We start from the raw sequence: 27,004 nt of genomic DNA on the forward strand, positions 1-27,004 counted from the left end.
GAAACTTTTCAAATGGGCAACTGCAGGTTGTTCTATTCACGAGTGGCAGATAATTAAATACGTTTTGATATTTTTTTTTCCAAATATGTAAATGAATTTTAACGAAAAAGATACGAAATAGTTTCAAAAGGTAGATATAGAGTCTGTTTAGGTGTTCAGTAAAACGAAAAAATAAACGGCGCGGTAGTAGGGGAGGGGTAGAAAACGAGAGATGTTTGGTTCGCGTTCATAAAGCGTTCGTAACGCAACCCGACCCAAGCCTTGCTCGTCCTTTAACTTCTCTGCCACTTAATTTGCGCCGCTTTCTAACGCGCCTCGTTCTACTAACTGAACTCCTAAAACAGGCCAGTAAAAAAAACATTTTTCTCGTGTCCCTTTTTTCAAGTAACAGAAATGATTCTCAAAACAAACTTTTTCACTGTATCCAAGAGAGATGAAATTTTAATTGGATCTACCTCCTGGCGTTAAAAATAAATTAAAAAATTTATGAGTTTCAAGGTGTTGTTTTATAAGAGGTAATAGAGCCGTGTGCTAACCAAGCAGCTTGCATTTTCAAAACATTAAAATGATCAAGAAACTGAAGGAAAAGAGGGGCGATTCTCCCTCATCTGCGGTGCTTGAAGCTATCATGATTTTAGTATTTACAACTATTGCGTTTCTTCTCATTCTGTGACGATCGAAGTTTTGGCTGATTTATTAACAACGCGGGTTCACTGGCTGGTTCCACAAGAACGTTATGAGGACAATTTTTCCGTACTGGACTACGTCACTTTTTTCTATTGCCGTATGTCAGTAACTTATTTTGGGAACGTTAGAAATGCGCTATGCCAAAGGACTGTCTTTGGCCAAGACGATGGCTTTCCTGGATCGAAACGACTCAGTTTAGTAACTTGGCGAGTGTGGATTTCGGAGAAGTGGCTTCCCTTGGCAACTGAAGGAGATACAGAATATGCTGGCTTCAATGGAAATAATTTACCCAAATAAACATTGGTGGAGCATTGTTCACACGCGGGATTGCATAACATGTTCGAAATGGTTCACTTAAGGGGCAGTTTTTTTTTCTTTATTTTCTTAAGATTTAAGATCTCTTGTAAATAGGGAGAAATCTTGTGCAAGTAAACCATTAAATGTAGTATGATTTTAATACTTTAGTGGATAGACATAAACCTGGCAACCCTCCATAAGCCTGCACCCAGGCCCTCGTCAGTGCTGTGACATTAGTGAGTGAGTTTATTAGCCAGAAGGGAGCGTGTTACATACCTCTTACAAACCAAGTTCGAGCTCCGCACTGTAAGTTACGGAACTCTGTGTTTTCTGCGCAGATTTATGGCTAAGGCGTGAAGCGTGCGAGCCATAAATCTGAGCGGAAAAAAGCAAGGTTCTGTAACTTAAATTACCGACCGAGGAAAAGAGTTTAGCAAGATTTCTTATATATATATGTGTGTGTGTGTGTTCAAATAGACGGGGAAGATTTCCATTCAAACAAACTTTTGAATCTGACGGGCGGTACAGTGGAATACGGCCCGCTAAATATTGACCAATGATAGCGCACGTACCAACTGAGCGACATAATAAATTGATTTATTATCAAATTCTCCCCGTTAACTTAAGAATAAATTAATGGAAGCTAGAGGGGAGAATCGCGAGCCCGATCTTGAGAGCTAATCGGCTAAAGACGGCTTTGTTCATAAAATTAATTTAGAACAAACCAGGGAAATTCGAGCTAAATGAATTTTTTTGGGTTTCCTCTCTTCCCTTCCAAATTTACAGTACGCCTATTCTTTCCCATTCCACCAGAAAAGTAAACAGCCAGTTTGCTTACAATAACCTGCTTGTTTTTAGAAACGGTGCCTTAAAAAACTTTAACTTAATATCCTTGTACGTAACTCACGCTGAAAAATTCCCGCCAGACAAATTGGAAGCAGCAAATCGGACACTTAAAAGATAGAGCTTTTCTTTACCTTTTGGTGATGATTTGTAACGTGAATTGATCTTCAACCATGGAGAATTTAAGATCTTCTTGAAGTTTATTAGGTGATTTAACGTAAACAAAAATGAAAACATGGATTGATAATTCATGTCACACCTGTCCAGTTCAGGATAAACATTTGCACAAGTTTTGGTAACTAAATATACCTCTTTTCTAACTTCTAAAAACTTTCGTCAGAGTTACGCGATTCAAAAATAATTCTCTTAGCCTCTCCACCAAAATAACGTTTCCGCCACGTTAATAGAAGAAGTCCGAATTACCCATTACTTTTTCAAGGTCAAAGAAACTACCATGCCCAAGAAGTTAAAGGAGAAAGACAAGTCTTCATCGACAGCTTTGCTCGAAGGAATGATGATGCTGTTTTTTTCTGTGTTGACCCTAATGTTTTTTCTCTGAGGACATCTGCATTGATGGAGTATTTATATCAGGTTTGACTTTTGCTCTAGCCGTTCTTCAATCGCTTTTCATTGTTATTTTACCTTTTCAAGAACTCTGTCCCAAATCCAACTTAAACAGTGGAAATGGACCATTTTGAACTGATCTCGATCTTATGGAGTCAAAGATTGACAGCAATTCAACAGAAACAGAGTCTACCTTCGTACGTTATTATGTATCTGCAGCATCTTCTTCATAGCTTCTCCTTTGCTTCCTTAAAGCTTTATTAGACGGAGCCAAAAATGTTTGGCTTGTCTAAAACTGAGTCGGTCCGCTGCCTCAGATGGCAACCTACTACTCTAAAAAGTCGTGGAAACCGGCGTCGCCCTCATAAGAATTATAAGCAACTATGGAACTCGTTTAATTACAACTGGACTGAAGATTTGATCTTTGTGCCTGAATATTTTTCTTCCCACAGTTTAACAATGTGGGACACTTTTTACATTCTAAATTGACAGCACATAATTTCATGTGGAAAAAGAGGACGTTATGTGTGTTTTATTTATTGCTGGTACAGCCCTTGGCGTTTCTAAACATTTTTGTCATATTTGGTACACTTCAAGATTTTTAATTTAGTTGGATTTGCTTTACAATGTAATAAAGTGGACAATTCAGGTACTCGTCGTAAAGTTCAGTCGTGCATGGGAATTTTCAATGCACATAATCGCAGGAACCCGTGAAGTTGTAACTTCAATGAACGAAGGAAGAGAGAAGTGCAACTTCACCGTTAGCCCACACGGGAACGAGGGGAAGCATTAATCCACAGAATCTGTCTTCGTATATTTATCCGGGATTTTGGGTGCTACACTGAGAATTTTACTTTTTTTTTACCCTTTAACTCCCAGAAGGGATTCACATGTAACTTCTCCCTATAATATCCTGACCTCATCCAGCCAACAGGTAATGAGAATACTCAAACTTATCAGGTAGTTGTTATCTTGATCTAACACCAAATTCTCATAACTCATTTACAAGGGAATGCATAGCAGCTAGAAGGGAGAATTAACAATAAGATCTGGAGAATTAAAGGGTTTAGCTTTTGACCAACTTTCCATTAAAGTGCAATAATGACTTTATAATAAAACTATTTTTATTCATTTCACCTATTATAATTTCTAGTTTAACAATGACTTTCTTACATATTTATTCAATCATTTATTTATCGATTTAATTGCCATTTGTCACTGACTCTTCATATTTCTTTTTTCAGCATTTCCTATCTCTGTTGTATCATTTGGTCTGTTACTTTTCTCAACACAAAAAATGCATTACATATATATAGAGAGGCGTCTCTTTATCAATTAATTCTTTAACTCACAAGATCTCATCAGTAATTCTCCTTACTATCTGCCATATAATTCTTATGTTGTTAGTTTGGAGAATTTAGCATTGGATTGACTAAAAATCCCCTAATTGCTATTTTTCTTCATTCTCATCACTTGTCTGCTTAATATTGCACTGACACTGTAAAGAGAATTTCTCTCTTGGTCACCCATGGGAGTTAAGGGTTAATAAAGATAAACTCATAATTTTACACACAATAGAAACACATAATGAGGTGATAACAACACTGTATAATAAAATATAATATCAATTTTTTTTTAAGGAGAAGAGGTAATTTGTTATAAAGTTAGTCCCAATCATAAAAAGAAAAATCTGAGTAGGTCAGGTCAATCTTCCCTTACAAATAATATTTTTAAAGTAATATAACTAATATGAAATTGATACAAAATTCCTCTTTTTCCACTCAGCAATAAATTTTGTTTTATTTTTTTCCCCTGGTTACCCTTATAGGCATCAAATGGTACCTTTTTCATAATTTTTAAATAGTAATGTTATACTGACTCAGTAAAATAAAATATATATGCAGTACCACATTTCATTTTGTTTTGAAGAGTAGGAAATTTGTCAAACATTTGTCCCTATCAATGAAATTTGAGTTCAAGTCCTGATCTGTTCCAAAAATTTGGGCCCGCAGTAATTAGCATAAGCTGTTGCGGAGTCCTTGCCTGCATTGTACCATTTACATTTTTTGTTTTGTTTATGTATATTTAATATTAAGTTGGCAAAGCTAATAAAATAGAAATAAAATAATTCCCTTTCAAATAATATTTTAATATAATTATTGTAAATTATGTGCAATTAATAAAAAATACCCATTTTTCCTCTCACTACATAAACAGGGTAAAAGAAAAGTTATTGCATCAATTGGTATAATTTTTTTGCAAAACATATGTATCTTTCCTACAAAAGAGAATTTAGTTTTCACCTCACATCTCACATGACTTATATTGGAACTCATGCCATCCCATCTGATTCAAGCTGGCAAGGGTTCTTTTCTTGGCACAAATAAAAGCCACCAAACTCTAGTGCAGCATTGTTAAATGTTTTAGATTCAATGAGTTCATATCCAGACGAGGTCATCTTGTACACATGGAAAGTAGCAATTGCAGTGTAGCTCTCCACACACACTGGAGCAAAGCCATCCAAAGTGGGTCCAAGAAGACATGTTTCCAAAGTTGATGGTGCTGTCTCTATTTCAAATTCAAGTTTATTTCCAAGGCTTGTTACCGTGGCATTCATTTTTCCACTGCATCCATCAATGTGCTTTGTTGTCACCAAAGAATTTGTTGGCTTAAAATTAAGTGTTGCTGCTGCACTACGATAGCCAATCAGATGGGCTGGTACATCAAATGTTTCTATGCTAAGGACTCCAAGTGATATTGCAAAGGAGGAACATGAAGGGTCGTCAACTCCTTCTGCCCAAATCCAAGCTGGTGGGAAGCTTTTGCCCCAGTTTTTTTCTTGATGTGCAAGGCCCTGATTTCCTCGTAACATTTCTCCAGACTTTTCATTGACCCAGTTATAGTTAATGAGCTCAGAGCCCAAACTGTAAACAAACCAATGAAGAGGAAGGAAGGGTAGGTGATCAATCCAGCCCTCTGGGCCCTCCCCGTTAGGGCCCCATGGTTTGGGGGGTCCTAAAACACCAATAAAACTTACACCATCCACGTTCGTAAAATTAATTCTCGTTTCGTTTTCATTCACTCTGAAGTAGCCATAGGGTTTTGCCTTCCATTCGAAGTTCGCAGGAGATTTGAAATCTGGATTGTTGGACACAGGCTTGCCATTAACAGTGACCTCGATGTCTTCGTTTGAAGGATAAACTGCGAAGCTTTCCATGGTTCGTCCATCCCCTTTGCTGTGTATAATCGAGACCATGTTTTGCGGATAATGACCAAACTCAGGGCCTTTCTTTTGCATGAGAACTTGACCGAACAAAACTCCGAACGAATGATTCGAGCTGAGATCCATGATTCGCGAATACCATCCTTCCATGAACGGACCTTCGGCTGGAAACAAGTGTGGGTCATATAGATTGCCATTCACCCATGCTTCATGAGAAATCAGGCTCGTAACAAAAGCACACAGAGAAAAATAATTGTAAGCTACCTTCATGTTTACGTGCAAGAATGAACTGCGTATGTGTTGGCTGGTGATTGTCATTCCTGTCACTGTCCTTGCGTTACAAAGAGCGCAAAAGGACAGGGTTCTAGCAGTAACCACCGCTGACCGAAAGCTGTAGTTTGTGGTGGAAATTGTGTTTACTGTCTAAACAAGTTTTACGTGGAGAACAGTTATTTGTTTGGCTTCTAAAAGCGAGAAAATGAACCAGATGTCTATACAAATTTTTGCATCCTAGACAGAAATGAATCTTACTCTCAGCTTGCAATGTGATGCACTAAAGCAAAATGTGTAATATTTCCCGCAGACTTAATCTACCTTGACAACTGGTTCACGATGACCGTTGTTTGCTCAGGAAGAGAGCAACCTATGGGCAAAAATCTCAAGAATGCGCTTTTCATCCTTCATAATGCACATCTGATTAGCGATTATTGAAATATTTCTTGCTGTTCTACCGAGGAAGATGGTTTGGGAGTGCAAGGAGTGTAATATGACATTTAAGACTGAACAGTTGTTTGATACTCACAAGAAGAAGTTTTGTTTCGGAAACAGTGTGGATCCTGCTCGTATTCATTCGAGAATTTCTGGTAAAGGTGGGAGTAACACTGAAAGAAGAGACAGACAAGAATTCCAAATTGTAAGTCAGCTGGTTTGTTGCAAGGGTATACATACCTTGCTGTCAAAAAGGCTACATATCCCCATGTTTCCATGTTCACACGGTAGACGTATCAATTATCACAAGCAAACAGCAGTAAATGTGCTGGTTGTTGACAAGTATCAATTTGAATTTGATATTCTCTGGGTGTATGCCAGCATCAAGTTTCTACTTTTACTAGTCAGATCAAAACTCCTGGAATGTTAAGGGAAGGGGAACGAGAGGGAGAGGATCCCCAGGGATAGAGAACCCCAGGGAAAAGCATATCAGTTCTTAATTTCCTGGCTGGCTAAAACTTCTACAATGTAATGGGGAGGGGATACAATGGGAAGGACCCCTAGGGATAGAGAACCCAAGAGAAAGGGATATCAGTTCCTAATTTCCAGGCTGGCCAAAACTCCCAGAAGGTTATGGGGAAGGGTTACCATGAGAAGGAACCCCAGGGATAGAGAACCCAAAAGAAAGGGATATCAGTTCTCAATTTCCTGGCTGGGTAATGCCATAGCTTGTCTCTAACAGTGAAGATCAAGGGACTGGTGAAGTCCACAGACCCTCCTGGTGGGTGGAAAATTTGGAAGGTTAAGGCGAGGGGATGTTGAGCATAATCATGATTCTGTTATCCTATTGACATTCCTCAAGATGATAACCTAAGTTAGTTCTGATTTTCAATTTTGATATGCATTATTATGCATTGTTTTTAAAACTGTTTTTAAAACTTTGAAATTATAATTTTCCAGCCTTTTTTTATGTGTTATTTCTGAGAGACACTGTAATATGAAGTTGAATATTTGTATTCAATTGCATGGTATAAATGTCTACAATTATTAATTTCTTCTTATCTGATCTCAGCCATTACCATATATCAAGCCTTCAGTTCATTCTGCTCCCAATACTCCATCAAGACATATCAGCAGTGTACATCCAGAAAATGATAGGAGTAGGGTGAGTATAGTTCAAAATGTACAATTTTTTTAAATCATTATCAGAGAGAGGATTAACAAAGATGGTACATTTTGAGTGCATCAGTTGGACGAAGAAAGATGAAGACTTGAATCTTAGATCTTTGGATCTGGCAAAATCCAGAGATCTTAGGTTTTTTTTTACTTTTTCCAAATGTGATGATAATAATAAATAGTATTTTTTAATATTTTTTCTTTTGATTAATATGAGAGGTAAAGAAACCTAAACTAAACATTTGTTTGATTCCTTTATTCAGATGTTTCTTTCTAGCCAAAATCATTCCTTGCGTCATCAATCTGCACCAAACACACCTTCTGGAGAATATGATGGTATAACAGCTCTTGAAAAAGAAAAGGTTAGTTGAGCATGGAAATTAAAAAGGAAATTAAAATGTATTGATGCATTGTATGAGTGGTGTAATACTTTACCCAATAAATTAACCCTTTACACCCTAACATCAGTATACATATTCTCTATACCTTTCTCTATACATATCCCAAGGTGCTGACAAGGAGAATTTCTTTAACAATCAAGAGCTTTTTTGTTAGTGACCATTTCCTTTATTCTTATAACCTTAATTTATGATTTGAGGGTGATATTGTAGGGAGAATTTTAATTATGATTAAGTCACTCTCAGGGTTCACAGAGTTATTGCTATTGGCAATCAATTAAATAATGATAGTAAAAATCTTGGATGAATACTTTTCACTCTGTCAATCTTTTATAATCATTTTCTGTCATAATTATGTTTCTGAATTTAAGATTGACCAGTTAAAAAGGTTCAAGGCTCATCATATGCAGAGAAATTCAAGGAACTTAGAGGAAAAAGTTTCTTTGGACAGTATCAAAGATAGGCAATTTCAGGTACATTACTTGAAGACCAAGATAATTTTATATTATTGGATTTTCTTCTGTAGAATTCAGGCTATATGTATAACATGAGAAATGTGTTCTCTTTTAAGTGATTGCTGTGTATAAACTTACAGAATTCACTGCAATAAACATGACAGAACAAGCTTACTGTTCAGAGCAATGAACAATCTAGGTTTATTGTATTAATCCTTTAACTCCCAGATCAAAAATATAATTCTCCTTACTGTCAACTATACAATTCTTCTAATGTTAGTTTAGAGAATTTAGTATTGGATTTACAAATTGATATTTTCTCTATTCTCATCACTTATCTGGTTGATATCATATTGATATTGTAAGGAGAAATTCTGTCTTGGTCACTCATGGAAGTTAAGGGTTCAAACATTTATTACAGACATCAAGAAGAGGCAATTACGATCATGATAGAGGTGATGACAGGATTGGGAAATTGACTGAGATTCATCAGCAGCAGCTTGCCGAACTTAAACTGAGGAATGAGAAACTCCAGGAAGAGAAAGCCAGTAAGTAAAGAAATTTATTTCTCTCTGAATCTCTGTTATTAATACGTAAACTTTGTTAAGCAATACATATAAGTTTATCTTCATGAGCATCAGCAATCAGAGCTTACCTTTTGTCATAAATGATGAATTAACTGAATGTATAAATCCAGTTAAGAGATTTTGAGAAAGTCTATTTTACTTGGACCAATTTTAAATCAAGGATTAAGTTATTCATGTGTGTATTTACTGTCACTTACCAGGGCTTGCTGAAAGATTGAATTCTCTTGGAATAAGAAGTAGACAAAAAATTCCATCTCAGGGAAGTCTGGTATGGTTCCTGGTGTGTTTGTTGAAGTGCTTGTATATACAAACATGTGCTGCTGCTGAGTTATTTGCCTAATATATTGTTTCCTTAAATTTTTAAGAAACAACAAGCCACAGAACTTGATGGACTCAAGAGATATTTGGAATTCAAAGAAGAGGAAGAAAAGTTAGAAAATTCTTAAAACTCCTGTGTGACTTTATTTTTGAATATGTGTTACTTTCCCTCAGGCCTGGATGATTTTCTTAGCTCCTGTTTTTCTTTTCCCAGGAGAAATTTCTATGCTCAGCAATCTAAGACCAATGTAATGCAAGTTTCACCCAGATCACCACCTCAAAGTGCCACAGCTGATTACTTAAGGGGTTCAGAATTGCAAGCAGTACATCCAAGGTACTATCTATTATTCATACATTTAACTATTTTAGCCTGGAGTTTTACTGCTGAGAGTATTTCACATACTACCAAAAATTGTCTTTATTAATCTTCAACTTACATACAACAGTGCATTACTAACACTACTTAAAAACACTTGCAGTAATTACAATACTAACAATGCTAAAGTTACTTACAATACTACCCCTGTTGTGTCTAATACATATTGATACTCATGTCAAAGACTACTTACAAAAGGATTAAGTTAGCTTACATACAAATTATGTGACACTTACACTACTTGCAATATGAATTTTAGATAAATAATTAGCTTACTCTGCATATTTAACAATACTTACACTAGGTGATTAGTAGTAGTAAAGCCTTTACACGGGCCCATGGGGCCAGTGCTTAACTCCAGTTTTCTCAGCATGAAACAGCTAGGAGTATTGCTACTCCCCCCTGGATGGGATGCTAGTCCACCGCAGGGTTACCCCCAGCACATTTGCTGGTACCCATTTGTACACCTGGGTGAAGAGAAACACTGTGAGAGTAAAGTATCTTGCCTAAGAACACAACACAATGAACCCTGGCCAGGGCTCGAACCGAGACCACCTGATCCGGAGTCGAGCGCACTAACCATGAGGCCACCGCGCCTCCCTAATTACAACAGGAGAGGCAGATACAATTTATGAGAGGTAGACTGCAGCATATCACAGACACAATGCAGATACATGTACTTCAATTACATTTCAGAGCTTAGCGCTACCTTTTCCTTGGTTTTTTTTCTTGTAGGAAATCTTTGAGGGAGCCATCCAATGGAAGAGGTACTGTATACTGCAGAGTAACCACACATGAACAAAAAAATTAACTGTTTGTTGCAATTAACCAAGATTTCTGTCTGTTATAATTCTACTTAAAATGATTTTGGTCTATAATATCTTAATGTGTACAGGTAGCTTATTTATATATTAAAATATTTTTATTTGTTGCTTTTACAGGCCAGGTTGTGCCGTATCATTCTCCACCAGTACAATATTTTGAGCCTGGACCAGTACCACTTGGGCGGGGCAATATCTTGCATGAAATTAAGTGAGTCCTTTTCCAGATTTTAATCACTTAAAATATCATTTTGGAACGCCTAAATTTGGCCATTTTTTGGCAAAGTATTCCCCCATCCAGATCCCATGGATAGCATCTGCTTTCATCACTTGTCCAGCACCTAAATTGAGTAGTACTGGGAGCTAGCTTCATCAACTCAGCTGACTACTTTGTAACTTTATCATAGCCCTGAGCATTCTGTGCCCAGATTTGGGCGAAGACAGTCTCCATAAGTCATCAGAGTTATCTTACTGTATTTAAATGTAGAATGGGCAAACATGACCTCATTTTTTGCACATTTTTTTTCTGTATTGTGAAACCATGACAAATTGAATATATGTCCAGAAACTGCATTTACAGTACTTTGTGTAGTGTGATCGTCCGGGTGAGTGTAGTTCTGAAAAGAACTGTTGTTGGTGACTGACGTTTCGACTATCTGTGCGATAGTCATCTTCAGAGTCAAGTAAGGAATAGTTGTCATCATCGACTGACAACTATTCCTTACTTGACTCTGAAGATGACTATCGCACAGATAGTCGAAACGTCAGTCACCAACAACAGTTCTTTTCAGAACTACACTCACCCGGACGATCACACTACACAAACTACTGATACTCCTGGGTTCAAACCATTTACTTTATTTACAGTACTGTAAGAGTAAACAGAGAGGTGGTTTCCCAACTTACGCATATCTTCCTTATATTAGCTGATGAGAACTTCTGTGTCATTGTCCACAGTGTGCTGAAGAATGAATACTTTCAAAGGGGTGGCCATGATCCAGAAATACTTGCACAGATAAGAGATCTAGAGTATGAGGCACAGAGAATGCAAGCTACCCAGAGACCACAAGGTAAAAAAGACAAGGAATAATTTTTACTTAATATTTGCCCATGTGATTGATATTCATTTGTTATGCATTTGTTAGCTCAGTCGATAGAGCACTACACCAGTCTTACAGAGGTCATGGGTTTAAATCCCGTACAGGAATGAATTTTTTCAGGCCTTATTTTCACCACTGCTTAAGTAGAGTTCATAACTGCAAAGATTGCATTTATTCATACATTTTCTTGTCAGTCTCTCCATTTAATAAATAAGGGACACAAACTTTGATCACAGCTCAAAAAAATAGTTCCATTACCTTTCAGTTGAAGGGAAACCTCCATTCTGAGAACACTTTTACAAGTCCCAAAGGTGCCCCCTGATTGGAGGTTCCTTGATGTCTGTTACCTTAATTAAAGTAACCTTCAAGTAGATTATTAGCACTATAGGACTTGTGTTTCTCTGGCTGAGGGAAAATTTGAGACAAAATTGAATTGCTTCACATTGCACTGCCTAAGGCATCATACTTTCCTACAAGTGCAAAAATGCTTCTGCAAAGCCCCAATAAGGAGGACCTGCTCTCAGTCTATAATTAAGGGGCATGTCAATTCAGGAGACACATTTCATCCCCTGAATTGAGGTTTCACTTTTATGTACTGGTAGTTACCACTGATTTGTACATTCTACCTATGAGCTTTCTTAAGGTGTACTTGAACAGCTTAACAGATGTGCATGTGCTGTAATGCATCTTTCTGGCTAGCAAACCATTTAACCTACGGTACCTTGTATTAATTTCTCTTGTTTATGAATATATTCCTTTTACAAACATACATATGTATGTTTGTAAAATTAATATAAAAGGAAAACTTGCCACTGTTAGACTCACATTTACTGTATCTGTCTTAACATGACTGACACAACAAGCTGGAGATCCATTCCTGCAACAGCAAATTTTGAGTTTCCACTTGGCCAATCAGAGACTTGAACAGGAGCTGCAACTTCTAAGGGTAAGAAATGGTTTGATACATACTTAAACTTAAGATGCTGGCTTAATCATAAAGTTTTTAATAATTAATCTCTTTGTCTAACTTCTACTGCATATAAAAAAGGTACTCTTCTTCTTTTTCACTAAATTTGTTGTAGGATGAGAGAGGTCAGAAGGAAAGAAAGCGTTCACCAGGTACTGATCTTTCACCTTTTATTTTTACATTAGTTTTACTTATGTATCTTACTGTAGTGATACAAGCTCTGTTTAGTCTGAAGTGCTTTGGACTCTGGATAGAGACATCCTTGCTGGAGATCTGGCTGGGTCATTATGCTTTTATTTCTTGAGCAAGATATTTTACTCTCATTGTGTCTCCTACTCACCTGAGAGGGAATTTTGAGGGGGGAGGGGAGGTGAGGTGAGCAGGGGGGGAGGGGAAAAGGAATTACAGTACAACTCACTCCACTTTACTCTCATTGTGTATTTCTTCACCCAGGGCTGAGTTGTTCAAAGCTGGTTTAAGATAACCCAGGGTTAGTGTCAAATTTGATTTCAGATCTGAAAGCTTTGAGAGAAAATCCACATCAATTATTTTTGTCAACAAGTTGATAATTGGCTGCTCTAAAAAGAAGGAGGAAAATTGTCCTAAAAAGGCTTTTGAACGAAGAAAGAAAGAAACCTGGATTAAAGTTTAACCCTAGGTTAGCACTAATCGGCCTTTGAACAACTGGGCCCAGGAGTATTAATGGGTGTCAGCAAATGTCGAGGAAACTCATTGTAATGCAGGGATGAGAGGGTGGGGGATAATTTGCAGTGGACTTACTTGTCGTTCGGGGGGGAGGGGGTGGTGCTAATACTCCTAAGTCACTTGAATCGTCATGTAAAGAAAGTGGAATAATCTCTGGTGGTGTGGCTTGCACAGTTAGTGTACAAAAGCGACTATTTCTTGGCTAGTCTTTCATTTTCCATAAAATGGATACAATTGAGACGCATGCTTTTGATCTTTTTTCTTCAGAGGTGGATCCTGAATTCCAACGACTGAAAGAAGAGCACTTGGTGAAAATGGCATCACTGAGACAAGAAACAGAGCTTTTGAAGCAACAGGCAGAGGTGGAGAAGATGAGAAAACAACTGAAAGAGCTTAGAGGAGAGACTATAATACCACTGGAAGGGAATAGAAAGGTTTGTACGTGTTCCTTTCAAGTGAACTCTTTGGACTCACAGCAACTGTATTGCTTGCGTATATTGCAGGACGTGAGAATCGCACGCGTGTCACTCACTAATTTCGCGCGTGTGGCTGTAAATTAGAAATTTCCTAAAATACAGTGACAATGCAAAGACGCCTTCTACAGCAGGTATTACATTAGACATTCGAATGCATATTTCATTACGCTATTAATTATCAGTTATTTTGAGAGCCGAAGCTCTTGTTTAATTGTTATTGCTCCTCCCAGAAGTGATTAGCAAGTAACTTCTCCCTGTAATATCCCTAAATTATTCAGGAAACAGGTAATGAGAACACTTAAACTCCTGTAATCTGGTAGAAGTTTTTATCCTGATCTAACACCAAATTCTTACTAGGAAATGTGTAGCAGCTAGAGGGAAATGTGTAGCAGCTAGAGGGGAGAATTAACAATCAGATCTTGGGTTAAAAGATCAACTAAGAGACATGTGTTATGATTTTACTGCGAGTGTCTGTCACACTGATCTATTGCTTTACATTCTAAACTACAGACGTTCGAGTCGCCATTTATATTAACAAACACAAGCACAGACAAGGAATTGCAGCCGAGTCCTTACGATCCAAAGTAGGTAGCCCAAATAATTTTAATTCAATGTCCTCCATCGTTTCATTTGGCTTCAAGTTCATTCTCGAGTTCCAAAGCCCACACTTTCAAAATGAGAAAGTTGAAATCTGTACATACAGGAGAATAGAGAAGAGTATGGCTAATGATGTAATATTCTTCTTACAGTGCTGGGTTTGCCGTATTCTGGGATTTTGTTCTTGGCCTGAGCACGTCCTTTCCCAGATGTAGACTCGCTGCTGGGGTGTATCAAGGGGCAGATATATCGACAGACGTCAAACTGCTACCAATTGTTAGAACAACAGTCATCACCCGACAGAGCCATCCCACAATCCCCCCTGGTGGAGCAGGAGTTATTGGTGTAAAGCATCCATTTCCAAGGTAAGATCTTCGATGCGTTTTATCGCTTGGCGCACATGACCAGAATTTGGCCTGTTGTTTACTAGCACCTGTGTTACTGTATCTTTAGATGTATGCCGGATCAGAATCTCGGCCTTGTTGTTGAGCTTCAAGCAAACAGTCCTGAGGACTCTAATGACCCAAATGAGCTGTTTTCAAAAGGGTGGACTAGAATTGACTTGTTTGACATGAGCAACCGACTGCTCAGTGGAAGGTACGAAAATTCATATATAATTCTCATAATTATTTCAGTGGGTTTTTTTTTAATTTTATGGAATTCTTAAATTTATTGTTTGTGTTCCAGGTGGAAGATCCCGATCAGAATCTCTCCAATCAAAGCATTTCTTAGCACCCATGAACTTAACATGATACCCCAGGTTGGTCTGTTTTTCTCTTTTGCCTGTACGCCTCTTGACTGATTTGTTAATATCCTTTAACGGATAAGTTTTATATTTCGGTGTAATCTTCCTTTTTTGATTATTTTCTCCTTTACCAAATTAGTATTTTGTAGTTTCCTGTCAAGTTGGAGATAAATTGGGCAGTTTTATTCAGCCTTTAACCCTTTAAGAGTGCCTAGCATCTAAAGTCTCCTTACAATATCATTCCTAAATTACACATGAAGGTTAGGAGAACAGATCTCTTGACTGTTGAACAAACTCTCCCTGTCAGCACCTTGTGAATGTAGGGAAAAAAATTATGGAAAATATGCATTCTGTTGTTAGGGTTTAGTGGGTTAACTGTGTATAAATGGCTTTAGGTGATATTAACTAGTTCGTTAAATTTGATTTGACTTTTGTATCATTAAGGTCGGACAGGCAGAGCTTTATCTCAGGCTTGTGAACAGTCGCGACATACCCTCGCAAGACACACAGAATCCCCAGCCTGTCCAACATCATTTGTACAAATATCCATCAGTGGTAAGACACATCAGCTATAAACAGTGTATAACTGAATCCTTCTCCAAAACTGCAACTGAAAATTAAAATAAAAAAATGTAAAACTGCACAGGAAATTTATGCCAACGCCAACTCTGCCCCAAGCCATCGTATAGAGCGCATTCCAAAACCAAGATCAAGGTGCTGATGATGGCCAATCAGCGGAAAGAAAAATAACACAGCGAGCCAATGAGAAACCAAAATTAAAACATGTCACCTGCGTGTAGCGCGGGAAAATAAGAGTTCCTTAGTCGTTGTCGGTTTCAGTTTTGTATTTCAGCGGTAGATGAGTTGGTGCAAGTTTTCTACACAAATCAAAGACTGTTGTTTACTTTCAACACACAGTTTAAAGACGCTCCGTCATGTAATCCTATTGAATTCTCTCTACCCAGTTGTTACGTGTTGGTTTTACTCTTTTTTTAAGCAGGGTTGTCTTTTCAAAAGTGTTTTTGATCGTTATTTATTCTTTTAGTAAACAATTCGTGTATAATTTTTTTCCACCTTAGGAGAACATTCGCGTCATTCCTCAAGTTTCTACGCTGTCCGTCAACCACGGCTCGCAAAATTTTGCCCCAGCGCCACCCTCACCTCCGTCAGTTCCTCCCCCTCCCCCTCCCCCTCCCCCTCCCCGTTCTGACACCCCGGCAGCTGTTTCACAGAAAGCAGAAAGGTAAGAGTTTATCCAGAATGGTAAACCCTTTGAGACACCTCAAGGCGCTTTCATGTAGTCGAAGAAGAATCTGACCAAATAGACCGGACAGTCAAACCCTTTCTCCCGCAGCATTGACCAAAACGTAATTTCTCCTAATTACATCATAGGCCGTCAAGCAGACCAATGTTGAGGATAAATATATATAAACCAACTAAAGAATTTCTTTTGATCTGCACCAATTTCTCTGAACTATTATTATAAAAAAATGGATTAGAAAAAGTATGGAGAATTACTTTTAAGGTCTTAAGAGCGAAACGCTCTGATTTATCTGGGAGTTCCTAGGTAGTCATTGCTTTTATTTCAATTTCTTCAGTTTATTCGCTTTTCCTACTTTTGTCTTCCCATATATCATAGCGTCCCGAGAACCCCGCTTGATGAGTCAGTCGTTGGTTTCCAAGTAGACCAACTGATTGATGCCATTCAGGGAGAAGCTAGGATTAAAATAACAGTCTACGAGCATGGCGAGGGACAGGTAAGTTGTGGCAGAGAGGTTTACCTTTCAACTTGTCACGCCAGAGACAGCAGTCTAAAGTCATTCATTCGATCCATTTAGAAGTTAATCAGTGTAATATTTAGATAGCCAGTAAAACAATCAGGCTGATGAGTAATTGATCAGTCAGTCCGTCCGTCAGTCAGTCTAACAGTCGTCAGTCAGTCGATCAGTCAGTTAGTCAGTCAGTCAGCCAGCCAGTCAGTCAGTCAAGCAGTCAGTCAGCAAGTCAGTCAGTCAACTAGTCAGTCAGTCAGTCAGCCAGCCAGCCAGCCAGTCAGTCAGCCAGTCAGTCAGTCAGCCAGTCAGCCAGCCAGTCAGTCAGTCAGTCAGTCAGTCAGTCAGTCAGCCAGCCAGTCAGCCAGTCAGTCAGCCAGTCAGTCAGTCAGCCAGTCAGCCAGCCAGTCAGTCAGCCAGTCAGTCAGTCAGTCAGTCAGCCAGCCAGCCAGCCAGTCAGTCAGCCAGTCAGTCAGTCAGTCAGCCAGTCAGCCAGCCAGTCAGCCAGTCAGCCAGCCAGTCAGTCAGTCAGCCAGCCAGTCAGTCAGCCAGTCAGTCAGCCAGTCAGTCAGCCAGTCAGTCAGCCAGTCAGTCAACCAGTCAGCTAGTCAGTCAATCATCCAGTTAATCAGTCAACCAGTTACTCAGCTAGTCATTAAATCGGTCAGTAAATCAATAGTTCGATATTAGGAAAAGAGATGCTCTACGTCAATTCGTAAAAGAATCCTTTCCTGGTCATATTTTCAGGTTCTTAAAGGAGACAATAACATCCCAATAATGTGTGTAACCAGGTCAGCAAAACAAGACTTCCTTGAGGGAATATTCTCCTTTGGATTACAGGAGGTAAGCACAATTTCATTATGTTTTCATCGCACCTTTAAACCTCTATACCCTAACATTAACTTGCAAATTCTCCACATTTCTCTTTACACGTTTCCTTTGATAGCGATAGGGAGAATATGGTTAACGATCAAGTTGTACTTAAGCAGGCGATCATTTCCTTAATGCTTTATTCAGTGGCGATGATATAAGGAGAGATTAGATGATACAGTCATGATATAGTCACTTGTAAGGTGAAAGAGTCAGGAGCGGACTTGAAATGAAAAATCCCTACAATATTTCCATCAATTACCAAAATAACGGATGCATATCCTACAAACTAGAGTAAACTTTTTAAACTACATTTCGAACAACAGGCAAGGGTTATACATTCTGTATCGTTAGGGAGTATAAGACGGGACCAAGCCGGCTTTATATGATTAGTTCAATTGTTTTAACCCTGGAGAGAGTAGCATTGCCTTTTGTGTGAGATTTTTTATTACAGCAGTTCAGTCTGCTTTGAAATTAATTCGGATGAAAAAGGATAAAAAGGAGAGCTGCTTTACTTAGTTGAAAAACCTTACTACGGTCCTTTGAAAATAGAAACCTGAAGTATGGCGAAAATTAATTTTTTGTCACTCTGAATATTATGTAAATTTTTAGCGAATGAAGATTTGTCAGTGATCGATAAATTGGTCGTTGAACTCAGCAGCGGAATAAGATAAAGAGTTTGGAAAGGTTTTATGTCGGAGACCGTACAAAGTTAAGATTTTTGATTGACAGATTTGTGCATGTGAACGCTTCGAAGCTACCCCTTTTCATCTTGAGTTTGAACGGAACTGTGGGCAAATATTGGTTGTACGTAAAAAACCTTTCAAATATGACTTGTTCGACTTTATTGCTTCCTGACATTTATGAAACTTTTTCATTTATTTTGAGATGTCTTTGTTTTATTGTGACACTAATATCTCTTCTTCTAACATCCAAAATATTATTAACGTAACTAAGATGGAAAATTGGCATTTAATTAATAAGGATTGACGTCAAGGTGTCCTTTGAAACATCCGGGCTTGATTTGCTTGAGGCTAAAAAGCGTCATTTGTTAAATTAAAAACATTTTAAGAAGTCTGATATCTTACACTATTGACTTCGATATATTTTAAGCCTTTCTGATTGATTTAACTCTAAGTTTTTCAAGATGCATAGTTCTTGGATTCGCACTCTCCATTAGGGAAAACAGTAGCTATCATCATGTTATAAATTTGATTTTTCGTAAAAAGATCCAGTTTATTAATGCAAGTGCGATTATATGCTTTTAAGAAACAAAATAATCTATTCAAAGACAATTTAAAATTTATTCTTGTAAGTTAAGTGTGTTTATATGATTTTACTAAACAAAAAAGTCTATTTGAACGAGACTTTCAATTTATTCTTTCAAGTTCAGTTCACGAAAAGACTATTCTCTTCAAAAGAGACTTTCTTTAGAGTATTCAATTACTTAAATGGAAATAATCGTTAAGCTAAAAGTGCAAAATTTTGAAGTTATTGAAATTCAACATCCCCTCCTACGTGTTTTATGTTTACAGTCGTGGGGATCAAAGACATAATACGCCAGCTTTATTCTATGGTGCAATAATTTATGTACAATTTCTTTAAAAATGCTTTTTATTTTTGCCTTTGCTAATTACATTATATGATAAGGAAAAGCAAGTAACGTTTGCTCCAATTGGCATTGATATGAATTTTTACCTGATTCGTCCCAAGACTCCATCGCTGACGCGCGACAAGGCACTGCGACCTGAGAAGCGGGTTATGATGGGAAGATGGATGTGAAGGTCTCTCATCTTCTTTCTCTCCTGACCATCATACATTGCTGTCCCTTTTCCCCCTTACGGCACGTTCTTTTAGACTCCTTGGGACGAGTTAGCAATTAAACCACGTGCATGCTTGAGGAATTTTTAAATGGTTTCCATAGAAACTTAAAAATGAAAACTGTGCAGTGGATATTTTTATCTGATGCTAATTGGCACGTGACTTGTGTTATTAGAATTTTTTTTTTCCGTGTGCTTTTCATCGCAACGGAGCATTTTGCTTTCTATTTTCTCATTAAACTCATAAATTCCCATTCTATGTTCACGGCTCAGTGGTCGAGCCTTTTGACCGGCATCAGAAGTAAGTGAGGCGCTAATCTCACTTCCACCCTCCCCCCCCCCCCCAAAAAAAAAAAAAAAAAAAAACACGTTCTATCTGAAGTTGTTGGGAAAATGATCATATAAAAAACTTTTACGTCAACGAAATACTTCTCTTCGAATCAAATAATCACAGTACTGTAAAATCCACCGACAAATTCTTAATTGCGAACTTCAGTTCAATATAAATAAGCTTTTCCTCTAACAAATCCATCAATTCCAAAAAATCACTTAATGAATCAAAAAGTTACTAATTGATAAGCGTCTCTTTCTTTACAACTGTGACTGGAGGTGTATCTCCACTTTTACTGATCCACTTGATTTTCACTTGTTTCGTTCGGCTTCGGTTCTCTGTATCGTTGTCGTTTTTTCCTTTGCCTGTTTCATTAACCTCCTCAATTTCCTCCTCCACGACTATATACTCGCCATGCTGCTGAGTGCCGTTCGGGAAGATGTACGTACCAGGGCCGATCATTTTGTCGTCGTAAAAGTTGCCGATGTAGTTTTGTTTTCCGAAAGTCAATTTTCCCCTTCCTGCGAAAAAATTAACAAAGAATACGAAAGTTTTGTCTTTAATGGCCGTGTGAGAGGTCCGTGCGTCATCACCTTAAGCCAAAAATTTTTCCGTTCGGTCCTCTCTCTGTACATAGTATTTAGAAATAAACATCGCGATAACCAAAAGAAATTTGTTCCTCATAGCAGAAATAAGTTGGGAAGAAAGAAATCAGTTTGGGGAATTTTTTTTTTAACTCTTTCACTCACGAGATCTGGGTGTTAATTCTTCCCTCTCGCTGCTACACATTTCCTCGTTATTTACCTACCAGAATTTGGTGTTAGATCAAGATAATAAGCTCTACTTGACAAGTTTGAGTATTCTCATTACCTGTTTACTGAACAATGTATGGAAATTATAGGGAGAAGTTACATGTTAATCACTGGGAGTTAAAGGTTAATCAAATATGTTCCCAAGACTAAAATTGAGAATAAGATAGAGAATTGTAATGGGTTCTTCGCTGGTGAGTAGTGAGGAGAATTGATATTCGATCTTGTAAGAAGCTTTCTCATTATTTGATTTCTTCGGTGTTCGTTTACATTACCAAAGTATTTTGGTAAGGTTTTTTTTTTAGTTCAAGGTAGTTTTCTACTTAGAAAAGCAACTGAGAAATATCTTTGATATCTGTAGCTCTTCCCACGCAACTAAGTAAACGGCAAGGCGACCGACAACAGCGATAGAATTTACAAATGAAATGGAAAACGAAGCCATAAAATTTTGTATAAAACCTCTATAGCTTGCAAATTTGCCTTCCATTGCGTTACGGTGCTGATAGAAAATTTATCCGTCCTAGGATAACGAAATTCTATAAGTATTGCAAAGGAAAGAGAACCAAGAAAATTTGTCTTTTTTTTTCAGTAGTCTGGCTGAATTTATTCCGTCTTAAGTTTTGTGAAATTAAAATTATGCTGTTTTTAAAGACATTTTTAATGAGATGAGAGTGGGAGTTGTAAATGGAAGTGGATATTTTACGAAATTCGCTTAAGCCACAGAGAATTGAAACGTTACAGTGACGACCGGATTAATTGTTATTGTAGTAAATCCATTTTTTTTTCCGCTTATGAGTTTTAAAACGCAATGGTCTACTTCAGCTTATCTCAGCTTCAATGCACAAGGGTGTAATTGTTTCCATTTATTCTATATTATGACTGGGTGATAGTTTGAGTTTTAATTAAACTCTCAGTCGTATTTTTGACATTTTGTATTGACTAAAACCTGCTCTTCATGTATGTTAAAAAAACCTCTTTAACCTCATACTGAATAATGATCAAAACTCATTTTGGTCGTGGTGAAGCTCGTTGTGATACGCATTTGCAATTTTTAGTTTAAAAGTATATTTTGCCTTCAAAAGTTTTGCCCCTTGTTATGATAGCCATTCTTCAAATTTATTCCGTAATTTAATACATTAATTTTCGGTTCTTTGATCGCAAAGCGCTCATTTGCATTCGTCGATTTGCCATCAGACAACTTGTTTAGTTTCTAATGTAAAACTGTCTCCATTATATATGTGCCAATGTTTGTTTTTACCAGTTCCAGTTTGTTTTTTAAAGTATAAAAACTCGCCAGCGACAACTTTCAGCTTTGTATCTGTTTTTTCTTTGTGTTCGTACGATTTGTCGGTTTTAATTTATTTATGTCCAGCACGTTTTCCTTTCTTAATATTTAATGGGCATGTGAAAGCTCCTAGCAACCCTTTCTTCAAAAATTTCTTTTATAAGGCGAATATCGAGAGAAATGTTACTTTTTAATCGTGTGCCAAGACGTGATTATCATCAAATTATCTCTTCAAGATCGTTCCATAAATAGAGTTTTTTTTACATAGTTTACGATCGTCAAAAATTCTGATCGTCAAACTGTTTGCCCAAACTGAGTGATCCGCCATCTTCGAGCTGTCGGTGCAAATTGTGATCGAAGTGATTCAAACTGGTGATATTACGGTTAACGTATTTAAAAGCAAAGCCTTATTACAAGACCGTTTCGACTTCTTTGTTTTGTGTTCGTCTTCAATATTTTACACTAAGTACGCAATTATTATTTTTGTACCAAAAAACATCTTGAAAAAGCTAACCTGATCTTTTTCCTTCGAACCACTGTCCTTCGTATGACATTCCACTCGCCGCGTATGTATACGTCCCTTGTCCGTGTCTTCGGTCGTATTCCCATTCGCCTCGATACAAATCGCCATTGGTATAAAAATAAGACCCAAATCCATGCCTGAGATCGTCTCTCCAGCTTCCCTCATACTTCGCTCCATCAGGATACAAAAAAGTCCCTTGTCCGTTTTTCTTGTTGTTTTCGTAATGCCCCATATAACACGCGTTTCGCGACTTGCCCTTGAGCTTTCTAAAGACATATTTACCATAGCCATTTCTGTACCCGTGCTTATACTGTCCTTCGTATATATCGCCATTGGGCAGCCTTGCTTTCCCCTTTCCGTGCCGTTCGCCGTTTTCGTTCCGATCTCCTTCGTACGTATACGGTAACACCTCGTTTTCGGAGTCCATCTCCTCGTCAGATTCGCGTAACGTTTCCATGCCACCAAAATTTCAAATAAAAAAGCCGATTTGTTTTATTCAAACTCACAAGAATTAAAAAATGCGTTGAGAATTTTTTAATCTTCCGTGTGGTGGAAACTACTCGCTTTTCTCGAGAATAAATCAAATTAAGTGATATTTTGTCGCGCAGATCAAAACTTCAAATATACTGTGACACCGAAATGCTCGCCTTAAACTTCCCCCACAGATAGACCGCCAGATAATTTTAATTTTTAACCGCGTGTTTTTAGTTTGCTCTGAAAGCGTCTACTCGTGGATAAAAAAAAGAAAACCTCTACACGAATCACGTTAATATTTTAAAGATGTCTTTTGTGATTGTGTTGGAGATACTTTCGCTTTAGAACAGGGTGATGTATTTAAATCATTCCTGAATATTTCAATTGGTGCTTCACTCGCAAACATGGCCAGACACTCAGAAAACATAATCGTGCTTCTGAATTATTAATTGGCTGGGAAATTTTTTGCGGTAGTATTTCCAAATTATCTAAAATATGCAAAACAGGGGAATTGCCGGCAAACTGCTGCGAAAGATATCGCTTGGGGCAGTTGTTTTTCTTTTTCTGCGATAGCTACTATATCATTTCATCGTTTAAACCCTTTTTTTGTGAGGAAGGAAGACTATAGCGATTAAAATCCTGACGCTGATGGGAAAAAATTTAATGCTATAGTTTTTCCAAAAATAAAGTGATACATACACATTCAAATTGGCCGCATATTTTTTTTTTATCACACAGGTTTGCTCAATGCACCTTTTTCATTCAATGTAGTTCTCTCAATTAAACTGAAGCGAGAACACTAAACAATTTGGAAACATATTTTTTTGTTTAAGTTACAGTTCGTCCATTTCAATTTTGTTTTTCTTTTTTTTTATTTTCAGTTAGAGAATTTTCTTCCGCAAGGTCGATGTTCTTAATCAAAATAATCTTTATGCCTCAAGTTCAGTGTTTTGCACCGCGTCATTAATATTACATACTTTTTAAAAGGAGATAATTTTTATTTTGATTTCCTTTGATCCCCAATAAAATTTAAAATAGAGAATGTTTCTGCTTCAAAAATATAGTCGTCACAAATTTATAGAAGTACAAAAGTATCGTGCAGTCCTTTTTAAACATTGAGGCTGATACCTTCTCCAAGAAAAGAGAATCAGAAGGAAAAATTTTCTTAACTCCTTACGGAATCGGGAATAATAAAGTTTGATTTCGTTCATGATCGATGAATGGTTGTAATTGAGTTCATAAATGTTCTGAATACCTCGTTAACCTCCTGAACTCTAATATCAGTACTCATATTCTCCCCACTGTTCGCTTTACATTTCCCTTGGTACGGATTAGGAGAATTTGTCTCACAATCAAAGCTGCTAAGGTTGGCGATCATTTCCTTTATTCTCATGATGTTAATGAATGATTCAGCAGTATTACTGTAAGGAGAAATTAGATGCTGGTCACTCTTAAGGTTTTAAGGTTTGACTGTATACGCTTCTTGAACACAGGTGCTTCGGTAAACTTTACGATCAAATTTCAAGTAACTGGCCTCCTTATTATCTCAATCGATAAATTCAATTTATCAGTCCTAGTATAAAAGATCTGTAAATTTTCTTCGAAGGGGTACTCTGCGGTGCACCTTTAAATTTCAGGAACGTTTTATCAATACAAGTTTTCATTTGTGGTCAGTTTAAGAAGATATGGTCTTACGTTAACGAAGCTTGGAAAAGCAGCAGTTGAACATCAGCTTGGAATTTATTTCCGTGAAATTAACTGTCATAGCTTGTTTGCGTGCCATCTTTTTTCAATTTTTTTCACACTGGTTACAAAACCGTAATCAACATTGAAGATGGCTCCAAATGGTTTCATTACCTTTAATCACCAGTTCTCTGTGTTCGAAGCCACCTTTTTTGTGTGTTTGTTTCCTTAAAGTTTAGGTCAAGAAAGGCTTAATTATTTTTCAGCAAGTTGTGACCATGAAACTTACAATTTAGGTTACCATAGCAACACTACAACAGACACCCCTATTTTTCTCTTTGTGTGCCTGTAACTCAATATTAAGCTCATTGATTCCCATCTGTTATCTCTGAATTGAAATCAACATATCAATATTCAATAGAAGGGGTAAGTTTCTAAAGAAACTGTGGTGCTGCGTCGGTGGGAGAGTATAACAGGGTAATTTAGTGCTATCAACTGAGTTGATAACGTAAACTGACCACCGTAAAGAGTTTAAAGAGTTTAAAGGCTGTCGTTTCGAGCGTTAACCCTTTGTGAGAGCGATTGACGAAGGACAAGGGCTCGAAACGTGAGCCTTTAAACTCTTTACGGTGGTAAATTTACGTTTTCAACTTAGATGATAACACCAAAATTACCTTATCAATATTCATCTTTCTGCCAAGTTTGAAAAATAATCTATACATACAAATCAGAGCCCCCTTAACCTCTAAGTTGGACCTTTTACTCTTTGGCCGGTACGAGCGGGCATCTGATTTCTCCTCACAATAACAACCCTGAATCGTATATTAAAGTCACGAGAGCAAAGCTAATGATCAACTAAAGAAGCTCTTGATTGTTAAACAAATTCTCCTTGTCAGCATCATAGGAAATGTATAGAGAATAGTTTGGAGAATATGCTTACTGATGTTAGGTTAAGAAGGATTATCTCTTACAGTTCTCCCTTCCACTCAGTACAAGCTAAATAGGTATCTCTTCTAAGTGAATCTTTTCTTAACTCTCCCCAGGCCCAATTCAGAAACGTTCCTTGGGACGCGCACTCCATCGTGGTGTTTCGGTTGTACCTGCAACCAGGGGATGCATCCACTTCTGCGTCTAATCTGCTGGACGAGAGCAAACTTGCAGCGTGGACTGCTATACCGCTGGCGTTAACTGCAGGCTCGCAAGCATCCAGACGTGGAAGACTATCGGGAGGTATTCAATATTGTGGCTAAATGACCCGGAAAATGATGAAAGTGTTCCTGCTAAGCGGGTGGTTTTCAAGCCTTTCTGAAGGAATTGCTTTGTAAAACTTTCAATGTCAATAGCAATACATTATCCAGCAAACGGTTGATGAAAACAACAAAGCTGTCGGCCTGCGGATATCATTTTGATAAAGCGGCAGCAAATGCCCCCTACTAATTAACAAGGAATCGTGTAGCAGCAAGAAGGCAGAATTGCTTATCAGATCGAGCGAGTTGAAATGTTAATCTACAGCTAGTGTCCCTCATATGCATCACCAAAAGAGGAACGAAGAGACGAGAGCTAGCATTAACCATTAGTTTTTATAGATATTTTTCTATTGTTTATTAACATTTAGGTAATCAAGGCGGAGGACCAAGGCTAAACATTGGTACTCATTATCTTCCTCTGTTTTTCCCACCGGTTGTTCCAGTTCCTAATATTCCACTGCGGGTAAGATACTGAACTCTCACCATTATGTAACAGGGTAATTAAGTATCATCAACTGAGTTAATAATATAAATTGGCCACCGTAAAGAGTTTCAAAGCTAATGTTTCGAAACGTCAGCCATTAAACTCTTTAAGGTGGCCAATTCAAGTAATCAACTCAATTGATGATACTAAATTACTCCGTTATACTCTGACGCAGCACCACAGTTTCTATAGAACTCCCCCCCCCCTTTTATCAATACTGTAGGTCCTTTCGTTGTATGATGATTTTCACTGGATTCTCTTTAAGGTGAAACCAAGGTATAAACGCAGCAATTAAATGATATGTAGAAATAAAGTGACACGGACCGAATGAGAATTTACAGTGAATGCTCGTGCGATCAGAAGCGAGAAAGGGCGATTTTGTATCTGACTGGATTAGTGTCGGCCGCGAGGTTTTAAAATCAGTATAACAACGTAGGGGTTTCATTAAAAGCTGGTGTTTGGCCGTCTACCGCTTGCGAGCAGCATCTCATGTTTGGGCTTCACTTTCGATCCCTTTGCGGGGCAAAGCCCCTTTTTGCATCATCGCCTGCCTCTCATAGAGAAAGTTATTGAATTTCCTGGTAATGCACAGCAATAGAAAATTGATTGTTTCAACTATCAGTTGAATTTTTCTAAAGTGTTTATATATGGATGTGCTTCCAA

The 27,004-nt window shown here is 37.7% G+C and overlaps 3 protein-coding genes across 3 annotated transcripts in view; 1 reads left to right on the forward strand and 2 right to left on the reverse strand.

Moving 5' to 3' along the window:
• Positions 1 to 3,497: 3,497 nt before the first annotated feature.
• LOC113679021 (uncharacterized) lies at positions 3,498 to 6,019 on the reverse strand. Its single transcript, XM_027195950.2, has one exon. It carries the CDS (start codon positions 5,930 to 5,932, stop codon positions 4,724 to 4,726), a length of 1,209 nt encoding a protein of 402 aa, XP_027051751.2. The 5' UTR covers positions 5,933 to 6,019; the 3' UTR covers positions 3,498 to 4,723.
• LOC113679007 (uncharacterized) overlaps positions 6,007 to 27,004 on the forward strand; it is a 34,908-nt gene continuing 13,910 nt past the window's right edge. Inside the window, exons 1-24 of the mRNA XM_089187710.1 lie at positions 6,007 to 6,527; positions 7,395 to 7,487; positions 7,762 to 7,860; positions 8,268 to 8,369; positions 8,773 to 8,899; positions 9,139 to 9,206; positions 9,304 to 9,368; positions 9,471 to 9,590; positions 10,368 to 10,399; positions 10,574 to 10,664; positions 11,411 to 11,523; positions 12,417 to 12,499; positions 12,636 to 12,672; positions 13,493 to 13,659; positions 14,212 to 14,285; positions 14,451 to 14,663; positions 14,752 to 14,895; positions 14,986 to 15,058; positions 15,488 to 15,598; positions 16,123 to 16,286; positions 16,683 to 16,800; positions 17,563 to 17,658; positions 25,654 to 25,840; positions 26,226 to 26,320. Coding sequence (XP_089043836.1) covers positions 6,354 to 6,527; positions 7,395 to 7,487; positions 7,762 to 7,860; positions 8,268 to 8,369; positions 8,773 to 8,899; positions 9,139 to 9,206; positions 9,304 to 9,368; positions 9,471 to 9,590; positions 10,368 to 10,399; positions 10,574 to 10,664; positions 11,411 to 11,523; positions 12,417 to 12,499; positions 12,636 to 12,672; positions 13,493 to 13,659; positions 14,212 to 14,285; positions 14,451 to 14,663; positions 14,752 to 14,895; positions 14,986 to 15,058; positions 15,488 to 15,598; positions 16,123 to 16,286; positions 16,683 to 16,800; positions 17,563 to 17,658; positions 25,654 to 25,840; positions 26,226 to 26,320 — 2,646 coding nt within the window. The 5' untranslated portion in view covers positions 6,007 to 6,353. The remainder of the gene's footprint in view (positions 6,528 to 7,394; positions 7,488 to 7,761; positions 7,861 to 8,267; positions 8,370 to 8,772; positions 8,900 to 9,138; positions 9,207 to 9,303; positions 9,369 to 9,470; positions 9,591 to 10,367; positions 10,400 to 10,573; positions 10,665 to 11,410; positions 11,524 to 12,416; positions 12,500 to 12,635; positions 12,673 to 13,492; positions 13,660 to 14,211; positions 14,286 to 14,450; positions 14,664 to 14,751; positions 14,896 to 14,985; positions 15,059 to 15,487; positions 15,599 to 16,122; positions 16,287 to 16,682; positions 16,801 to 17,562; positions 17,659 to 25,653; positions 25,841 to 26,225; positions 26,321 to 27,004) is intronic.
• On the reverse strand, positions 18,556 to 23,306 carry LOC113678997 (uncharacterized). Its single transcript, XM_027195924.2, has 2 exons — positions 22,445 to 23,306; positions 18,556 to 20,357 (listed from the first exon to the last, which is right to left on the reverse strand). The coding sequence occupies exons 1-2, from the start codon at positions 22,908 to 22,910 to the stop codon at positions 20,074 to 20,076; spliced, it is 750 nt and encodes a 249-aa protein (XP_027051725.1). The 5' UTR covers positions 22,911 to 23,306; the 3' UTR covers positions 18,556 to 20,073.

This window comes from Pocillopora damicornis, chromosome 11 (assembly GCF_964200805.1).
Source record: "Pocillopora damicornis chromosome 11, jaPocDami1.2, whole genome shotgun sequence".
Taxonomy (NCBI): domain Eukaryota; kingdom Metazoa; phylum Cnidaria; class Anthozoa; order Scleractinia; family Pocilloporidae; genus Pocillopora; species Pocillopora damicornis.